Raw genomic sequence first — 9,625 nt, forward strand, 5'->3', positions numbered from 1 at the left:
CCCAGCCCTCCCCCAGCCCTCCACCTCATCCAAGCCTAGTAGTCCTTCCCAAGCCGGGGCTCCCCGGACCCGGCAGCTCACAGAGCATCACTGGCCCTCGGAGAAGGTGCAAGGGAGCTATTTTGCTAAGGAAATGTTTTTTAGGAGACGTTTCTACATTACACGTTGCAAAGTGCTGGCCTTTGTGCCACGTCGAATCCACAGACCTATTTTGTTTGCCAACATTTGAAAATCTGGCACATTCAAATAAAAATCTAGACTTCTATCCTCTCTTAAAAAACCAGAAGTTGTGCGGTACGGTATCAGGCAGCAGAGGTCTGGAAGCCAGTGGCAATCTTGACTTAGACCATGAGGTCTCCAGGCCCCAAAGCCCCCTCCGGCCTTCTCTCTCCCCTCCTGGATACCGAGGCTGCCGTCAGTTTTATATATTTTTTTTTAATTTATTTAATTTATTTTTTTATCTATTTTATATATTTATTTATTTTGGCTGCATTGGGTCTTCGTTGCTGCACGTGGGCTTTCTCTAGTTGCGGCGAGTGGGAACTGCTCTTCGTCGCAGTGCGCGGGCTTTTCATTGCGGTGGCTTCTCTCGTTGCGGAGCATGGGCTCTAGGCGCACAGGCTTCAGTAGTTGTGGCACGTAGTCTCAGTAGTTGTGTCTCGCGGGCTCTAGAGTGCAGGCTCAGTAGTTGGGGCGCATGGGCTTAGTTGCTCCGCGGCATGTGGGATCTTCCCAGACCAGGGCTTGAACCCGTGTCCCCTGCACTGGCAGGCAGATTCCTAACCACTGTGCCACCAGGTGAGCCCCTGCCATCAGTTTTAACAGTGAAAACTAGTGCCCGCTGGAATTCTGGGGCCCTTGCACCCAGCTCTCTTCATGAATCCCCAAGGTATTTGGCTAAAAATCCTATAGCAAGTGAGACGCTACCACCCAGAACTGCGCTAGGGCCTCTCACCCCGCCTCCCGGCCCCAGCAGGCTCCCAGGCGGTGGAAACATGGGGGTGAGAGGAGCCCGTCACCCTGAGGCTGTCTTGTCCTCACCACCCTCCTCCTTGTCACTGTGAAATGTCGGTCACTGAATGGCCTCGGGGACACACTAGCATGTCAGTGTGACCCCAAGAGACCCCCCCAGCCTTGCAGGTAGCTACTTGCCCACTTGCCTGGGACAAGGGGGGAAGTCGGGGGAAAACACTGGTTCCTGACTTGAAATCTAAGACTCTCCCAGGGGAAAGGAGGCCAGAGTGTAATTGTTGTAGTAACTAAGTCCTTCTTATTCTCAGAACCATTTGGCCAACGTAGCTCCTAGCTCAGTGAGCCAGTTGGATTCCTTTTTTTAAATCCCATTAGAACCTTCGGGCCCCTTTTTCCACCCCTCGGCCCTCACATGCCCCACTGCTGCAGTGGAGGGTCTCCGCCCGAGACTCGGCCACGTGTTGCCTGGCGGGGCTGAGCTCCCGGGCGAGGAGAGGCGGCTGTGGGCGGGCCACCCCCCCACACAGCCCTCTGTCTCGCCTGCAGAGGGCCGGCGGCCTGTTCGGCAACCACGTGGGCTACTACCCCAGCGACAGCCGGAGCACCTTCCCCCAGACCTTCACCACCCAGCGCCCTCTGCACATCAGCAAGGCGGGCACCAGCCAGGGCGACGCGGAGTCGCCCTCCCACGAGAAACTGGTGGACTCCACCTTCATCCCCAGCAGCTACTCCTCCATGGGTTCCAACGCCAACATCAACAACGCCAACAACACTGCCCTGGGCCGCTGCCCCTGCCCTGCCGGCCAGCCCGGTGCTGTCAGCGTCAGCACCGTGGAGGGCCGTGGGCCCCCCTTGTCCCCCGCTGTCCAGGTGCAGGGGGCTTCGTGGAGGCTCAGCTCCAAGAGGTGAGCAAGGGGTTGCACGGGAGCGGCTTGGGGAGGAGCATTTGACCCCTCAGCCCTCCAGCTGGGGTGGAGGCTGCTGCCCAGACCCCGGCCAGAGGGCAGCCAATGCAGCCTCCCGGGTCCTGCAGCCGTGCTCGGGAGGCCCCGTGGCACCACTGGCCAGCAAGTGTCCCGAGGCGCGCGCCTCTGGACGGGGCCTTCTCTGCTTTCGCCCCGGAGCTTTCTGGCCCCGATGCCCGAGATGTTTGCGTCTCCGTCCCCAGGCCTTTCTCAAGTCTCTGCCCAAACCTGGCCTTGGGCCCCCAGGGTGTGGGGCAGGCCCACCCCCTCCTCTTCGTGCCCTTCTCATCCCCGGAAGGGGGCATTCTGGAGGCAGGAGGCCCTTCGCTGGGCGCTTGCCTGCTCTGACCCCACGCGGGATCATTCCTGGCAGTCCTGACGTCTCCCGGCTCCTGTCCCTTTCTTTTCTCCCACCCGATGCTCCCTGGTGCCCCAGGACCCACTGCCATGATGTGCTGGGGCGGTCGGCGCCTACTTCCACGCCCTGGCCCTCGGCAAGTGCCTCATTTATATCAGCAGCTCCAGGCTCCCAGGCCCGGGAGGATCTGAACACTTCACCCTTAGCTGAGCTGCCCCTCCAAGCGGGACAGCAGCCCCCAGCAGCCCCGTTTCTGGGGCAGACCTCCTTTCCTCCCCTCCAGCTCAGATCCAGAAGTGATCTTTTCTAAATCCCTGGACAAGTGCCCTGAGCTGCGTTCATCCCAGAGGCCAGCTCCCGGCCTCCCGGCGTTCACATCCATTCGTCATGCCGCGTTAGCCGAGGTTCCAGCCCGGGCCGTGTCCCACCCATCGCAGCTCACGGCTGAGTGCGGTGGTCCCAGCTCTGGCCTCACGTCCTGCACACAGTGGCCCGCGGGGGGCGTCCCCAGCCCACGCCGCGGCGCCTCACCAAGCTCCTCCACGTTGCGCCCCTCCCACGCCAGCAAAAGCACGCAGCGTCTCCTGTGTCAGTCACCGGGGGCAGGGCGCCATCGGTCAGGGCCTCCCCCAGAGATCCACCCGGACCCTCCCCGAGTGGCTCACAGGCGCAGGGTCAAAGCTGGACATTGACCCCGCACTCAGATCTGAGACGATAAGCTGGAATATCTCCCAGAGGCCCTGGGAGCCTGAGCATAAAGTGGGCCCAGCACCCAGGACCTACAGGAAGAAAGGTGGAGGGAGACTCCGAGCAGGACACAGACAGGAAGGGAGGACAGAGGCCAGAGCGAAAGACCACGTGACCAAGTGAGCAGTAGACCAGGGCCTGGATGGCAAGAAGCTCGGTCTGAGGCACATTCTGGTGTAGAAGGTCTGCAGCTCAGGGGGACTCAGGCTCGGGGGGCTCAGGCTCACTGCTCAGAAGAACGAACCCCTTTGTGAGGCCTCTCCTCTGTGCTTTGCTCTAAGGAGTCAACACCAAATCAAAACCATGTCACATATGACACCAGGAAGTCCTCAGAACTGCCCAGCAAATGCCCACAGGCCCGGCTGTCTGCAGTACAGGGAAGGGACCACCCCCTCGCTGGTCCCCCCCCCACCCCGAATAGTGCTGCCAGCCCTGAGCCGGGCAGGCAGACGGTGTTACTGGTGGGGACACTAGTCGTGGGTGGGCAACATGACTTACCCCAGAGTGTTACTGAACCGGGTCAGAACTCAGATCCCCTTGGATCCTAACCCGGAGGCCCTTCCCCCCCACCATGGAACCCTTATGGTAACACTTCTCGGCTCCATCGGTGGTCGTGTGTGTGTGTGTGTGTGTGTGTGTGTGTGTGTGTGTGTGTGATGCCTCACCTGCCGGGGGGAGGGGAGGGGCTGGCGGTTGCTGACTTTTGTCTCTACCCCGGACACTTTAGGTGCCCCTCCCGGGACAGCCTGATAGCCATGGTGTGTCAGGACGAGGCCCCTCGGGATGAGACTTGTGACCTGAGGATGGATGAGGACGCCGAGTACGGCAGTGAGCCCAGCCTGATCTGCACGGAGATGTGAGCTTTGCCCTCTCCGGCTGCCCGAGAAGGGGAGGGTAGAGGGTGACGGGCGGGTCCCTGGAATCCTCCTCTGGCAGCTGCAAAGCAGAGGAAGCCCCCCACCCTCGTACACACGGTCCCCTGGTTGGCTTGGCGCTTCCTCATGACACGATGCTTTCAGGAAAACTGCTTAACGTTGTTTCCTAGGCTTTCTTGACACGTGTACCTATTGACAAATATTCGTGAAACTGCCTATAATAAAGCTGCCAGCAGAGGGCGTCGTTGTCAGCCGTAGCTGAGATTTCCATCACAGCCGGAATTTTTTAAGAGAAGGGTTTTTAAACTGCAGATCCAGACCCATTAGGAAGCTGTGACATCTGCTTAGTCAGTTACAATCAACACTTTTAAAAGAAATCATAGCACAGAATAGCATAGAATAGGCTAGAGCAGGACAATAGGAGCTAGCGTATTCAGAGTCACAAAGGCAGTAGTATTTTGTGAATCATTTGTTGCCAAGTCCCATAAAATGCATTTGCAACTGTGAGTTGCGTTCACAAAGTTGAACCTGTGTTAGATGATTTCCCGAGAGGAACACTTTACCCCAAGGAAGGACCAGCCCTTTCAGCTTTCGCTGTTCAGACAATGCGGATTAACACATGGCCACATACCCGAGAAGTCAAGAAGAGCATCTGTTCCCACCGTCTGGGCTCTTGGTGCGTGCTTGGTACTTGCAGGCCCTCTGCTAGATGGTGGACGAACCGGCCTCGGCACCCAAGGGAGGCCACAGGCTGGTTAAGGAGCTAAGAGGATCTCAGAGGAGGAAAATAAAGATTTCCTCAGTAGCTGCTCACAGAGCGAGAGTATAGACGTTCAGAGAAGGTCAAGGTCGGAGAGAGGCACCAGGCACGAGGTCACACAGAAGCTGGGGCTTCAAGAGTGGTTACGGTCTGGATACGAAGAAAATGTAATAGGGAGGGTGACCAAGCTGAACATGAGAGGCAAGCATGGTGGCTTTTGTCCAGAACCCTCCCTGCATGTCTGCAAACGCTTGCACACAGCACACCAGGAGCACAGGCTCTGTCCTCAAAGTACGTGGAGTCACACCAGGCACAGGCGGTGGCCTCGTCTGTGACACGAAGGGCTTAGAACACAAGCGGGTGTCTGGGGTGCAGACGGCTCCAGTAGGGGTTGCAAAATCAACTTAGGGGCTACAATGGCTGTTTTCAGTGAAATAGCCCAGGCCAAGGTAGAACAGAGGCTCTCGGGTGCAGTGGATTCAGGGAATGTAATCATGGACCCGAGTCCAGCCCTTGGGCACGTCTGTCGTGTGCCCTGGGCCAGGAGGAGCCGTTTCTCACTGAGTCCCCGTTAGAAGGCCCAGGAGCTGTTGACTCACTAGACACCCCCAAGGGCCCGCAGCTGCCCCTCACCGATGACCGCATGTTCGCACTCTTGCTGACCAAGGGTGGGCAGGCCCGGAGAGTGAGGGGGCACAAGCGTGGTCTCGTGCTGGGAGTGGCCGTGGTAGACAGCATCCGCCTGTGAGCACACCATTGCAGAGAGAAGCTGCAGGCCCAGAATTTGTTCCCAGCTTTCTCAGCAGCGGTGGTCCCCCTGCCTCGAATCACAAGTGCAGGAGGACACACGGCGCACAGGCGGAAGGAGCCGCGGGAACATCTGTGACAGCAGAGAGCGCGGCCTTTAGAGAGCACAGAGTGTGGGTTCCCTCACTAGGGAAAAAGCAGGCTGCCCGGAGGTTACAGTGCCCGGTGTCCTCTGCTCCAGGCTCTCCTACCAGGACGACGAGAATCGGCAGCTGGCGCCCCCTGAGGAGGACAGGAGAGACATCCATCTCTCTCCAAAGAGGGGCTTCCTGCGCTCCGCCTCCCTAGGTAACCTCAGACCCTCTCTCTAAAGGTGGCTACGCCCCCGTGACGGTGGCCAGGCACACAGGGGTGACTGAGGAACGTCACCTCATGGGGCTCAAGTGGCCCACGGCCGGGCTGGACCCGGGCTGGACGTGTGCTAATGTGGCATCTCAGCGAGGGGCCTGGGGCGGGGGAAACTCCACGTACCTGGGTAGGGAAAAAGAAAAAAACAGACACAGAAAAATAGGGATTGAACCTGCACTTCTGGGAGGGAGCTGTGAAGGAGGAAAAGTTTCCACACACTAGGAAGCCCCTTCACTGGTGGAGACTGGAGGTGGGTGGGGGTGAAGTTTCAGAGCCACAGAGGATAGTGCAGCAACAGGGTGCAGAGGGCAAAGAAGAGAGATTCCCACACAGAGGATCAGTGCTGACCAGCACTTACCAGCCTGAGAGGCTTTTTTGCTGTGTGTGCCGGGGGGGGGGGGGGGGGGGGGGGGGGGGGGGGGGGGCATCCTTGCCCCTCCCTCGTGTGAGCCGTCAGGGCCGTGTCATCTTCTCTCTCTCTCTCTCTTTTTTTTTTTTAATATTTATTTATTTGGTTGTGCTGCGTCTTAATTGTGGCTCACCGGCTCCTTAGTTGCAGCATGCAGCCTCCTTAGTTGTGGCATGCATGTGAGATCTAGTTCCCTGACCAGGGATCGAACCCGGGCCCCTTGCATTGGGACCACAGAGTCTTATCCACTGCGCCACCAGGGAAGTCCCCCGTGTCATCTACTGTGCTGACCCATCACTTGCTCCGCAGGTCGAAGGGCCTCCTTCCACCTTGAGTGTCTGAAGCGACAGAAGAATCCAGGGGGAGACATCTCTCAGAAGACAGTTCTGCCCCTGCATCTCGTTCACCATCAGGTAGCCCCCACTTTAGGACAGGCCACAGGCCACCACCTAGCAGGCTAGACAACCCCGTGATGATCGTGCACCAAATCCCCCAGATGCCCGTCAGTCTTCCTGTCCAGAACACGGCTGTGTCCCCACCCCTGGCCCTAACAGCCCCCAGGGAGGGGGCTCTTCCCACACGAGGACCGTGCTCTCCCGGGTGGGAGACCCGGGAGGTCCTGGACAGCAGGAGCCCCTCTGGAGGCTGGAAGGACCAGCTGCTCTGGGTCGGCCTGAGCATTCTCCTCCCAGTGGCCAGATGTTCCCTCCCCAGACATGGCTACACAACAGGCAGGTCCGGTCATACCTAGAGCCATAAGACACCTGGACATTTAGCTGCACAAAAATCCACCCACTGGAATATGGAAATGACCAGAGAGTGTTCCAGCAGCATGGTCAGGGACAGGGGTGATGTCAGGAAAGCGGGTCCAGGCAGATTCAGCAGTTGAACCAGCTCTTGGCCTGGGTGATGCCAAAAGATGGCAAAATCCAAGACCCCAGCATCCAGCTGCTCTTAGGACCCTAGAACTGACAGCGATTTCCAACAGCTAAACAATTAGGGTCTAAACTAGATTCTCCCCACCTTCTTACCTCTGTGATTACATACTCCCTTACCACGGGCCTCTGCTTTAAATGACTTTTTTATCCCCAAAGGCATTCAGTGCCAATCACAGCTCACAGTCGGCGTAAGACAGCCAGCGTGGCTCTGCCAGGGCGATGGTGTTTCTACTCAAGGAAATACACGATTTTGCTCAGCCTGTGCGCCATCGCACGAATACGCGTGGTCTCCACAGGGCTTTCTGGAATGTCGAGCAGAGCCTTACACTTCCCTCAGATCCCCAGGGACCCAGGACCCCAGACTGGGGGCCCTCGAGAGCAGTGGGCAGGGAGGCCAGCAGGCTGGGGGGCACTGCGTGTGCTTCTCTGAGAGATTTCTAGAAGCTGATTTCACCCGTCTCTGCTTATCGTGCTGGAAGGAAAACCTCCCTCGATTTACAGCCTCCCCTTATGCTTCTGAGCTGCCCTCTGACCCTTGTGGCCACGTCCCCCCCCTGCCCCTCGGGCTGGTCCTCCCCACCAGGCAGTGTCGCTTCCTTGGACCCGTCACGTCAGAGCAGGTGGAGAGGGTCCGTGGCTCACGGGGGACGCGGCGCCGGGGCTAGAGGGCAGGTGGCCTGGATCCCACTGGCCCGTGGCTTTCTGAGCTTAGAGGGGAAAGATCCCTGCAGACTGACGGTCACAGAGTCTATTTAGGGCGGTTGAGACCGGCTCCAGGTCCGGGTGCCTGACGGAGAGGGTGCGAGCATCGGGCGGTGGGACACGGCTGAGGCCCCCTGACCCGCACTCTCGTGTCGTGTCCACAGGCGCTGGCGGTGGCGGGCCTGAGCCCCCTCCTGCAGAGAAGCCATCCCCCCGGCGCCCTCCCCCCGCCGCCTGCCACGCCCCCTGCCACGCCCGGCCCGGCCTGGCCCCCGCGGCCTGTGCCCACCCTGCAGCTGGAGGGGGCCGAGTCCAGCGACAAGCTCACCGGCAGCTTCCCATCCGTCCACTGCGGCCCCTGGGCCGGGGAGCCCACGCCCTGCGGGGCCGGCGGCGGCATCCGGAGGGCCCGGCCCGTGTCCCTCACCGTGCCCAGCCCGGCGGGGCCCCGGGGCCGGCCCTTCCACGGCAGCGCCAGCAGCCTGGTGGAGGCGGTGAGTAGGCCGAACCACGCGGGCCGGGCAGGGGCCCCACGGGCAGAATGGAGGGGCCCTGTGGGGTGTCAAGTCTCCTGGCCAGAAAGACCCTTGGTCAGGTCTCAAGTCCACGTGAGCGCCCAGCCCGGCCGAGGAAGGGCGGTCACACTGGCCGGGGAGCAGCGGAGCCGTGGGGGGCCGTGAGGGCACATGGGGTGGGAGCCGCGGGCGGGGGCTGGGGTGTATTCCAGGCTCACCTGCTGCTCCCCGAGGCCACCAGGAAGCGGGCAGACGCTTCGGGACAGAGCGGGCAGGGGCCGGGTGTGTCCTGCGCGTGCACACACGCGCACACACACACACACATGCATCGTCCCCGGGATCCTCACCCCCAGAAACGCAGCCAGCGGCGCTAGGCCAGGTGTCACCAGAGGAGGCTGAAGGTTTCCTGGAAAGAGTCACGTGGGCGGCCTGGGGCGCCAGGTGGGTGGGAGGGAAGGACCAGGGCCCCTGTGGCCTCCGTGCGCCCAGGTTGCCTGCGTTTGAGGACGTTGCCCCTGCCCCGCCGTCTCTCCTCAGGCCCACACGCCCCCAATGCCTGCAGGGGTGCTCCGTCCCACTCCCGCCCTGTGCACAAGCACACACACGTGTACCCACATGACGCGCACGCGCACGAGTACACGCACGCGCGCGCACACACTCCTCCCGAGTGACCAGTCGGAAGCCCCTGCGCCGGCCCCGGAGGGAAGAGCCGGGCTCGGCAGTAACGCCGTCCCGGCCCCCTCTCCCCCCAGGTCCTGATCTCAGAAGGACTGGGGCAATTTGCTCAGGATCCCAGGTTCCTCGAGGCCACCACCCAGGAGCTGGCCGACGCCTGCGACATGACCATTGAGGAGATGGAGAGCGCGGCCGACAACATCCTTAGCGGGGGCGCCCGGCAGAGCCCCAACGGTACCCTGCTCCCGTGTGCAAACTGCAGGGACCCGGGGCCAGACAGAGAGGGGGGCGCAGAGGACGCGGCCTGGGCACCCAGCCCCGAGCCCCGCCAGGGCGGAGAGGAGCCCCGGGACAGCAGGGCCTTCGCCAGCAGCCTGTAGCAGCCGGGCCGGAGATGCCGGGTTTTTATTTGTCTCCATGTTCCTAATGGGTCCGTTTCAGAAGTGCCTCACTGTTCTCGTGACCTGGAGTTAACCGGAACAGCGTCTTCATTCATTTCGTAGGGACAAGACCGAGCCGGCGGCCAGGAGAGAAGCAGCCGCGCTCCGTGTCCG

General features: G+C 60.7%; 1 protein-coding gene across 2 annotated transcripts in view; it reads left to right on the forward strand.

Moving 5' to 3' along the window:
• The window catches only part of CACNA1C (calcium voltage-gated channel subunit alpha1 C), a 435,574-nt gene extending 426,057 nt beyond the window's left edge, over nucleotides 1-9,517 (forward strand). For both annotated transcript variants that reach the window (XM_007469483.1, XM_007469484.1), the window contains exons 41-46: nucleotides 1,519-1,877; nucleotides 3,770-3,898; nucleotides 5,666-5,772; nucleotides 6,551-6,654; nucleotides 8,046-8,375; nucleotides 9,149-9,517. In XM_007469483.1, coding sequence (XP_007469545.1) covers nucleotides 1,519-1,877; nucleotides 3,770-3,898; nucleotides 5,666-5,772; nucleotides 6,551-6,654; nucleotides 8,046-8,375; nucleotides 9,149-9,451 — 1,332 coding nt within the window. In that variant the 3' untranslated portion in view covers nucleotides 9,452-9,517. The remainder of the gene's footprint in view (nucleotides 1-1,518; nucleotides 1,878-3,769; nucleotides 3,899-5,665; nucleotides 5,773-6,550; nucleotides 6,655-8,045; nucleotides 8,376-9,148) is intronic.
• Nucleotides 9,518-9,625: the final 108 nt, after the last annotated feature.

This window comes from Lipotes vexillifer, unplaced genomic scaffold (assembly GCF_000442215.2).
Source record: "Lipotes vexillifer unplaced genomic scaffold, Lipotes_vexillifer_v1.1 scaffold395, whole genome shotgun sequence".
NCBI classification, from domain to species: Eukaryota; Metazoa; Chordata; class Mammalia; order Artiodactyla; family Lipotidae; genus Lipotes; species Lipotes vexillifer.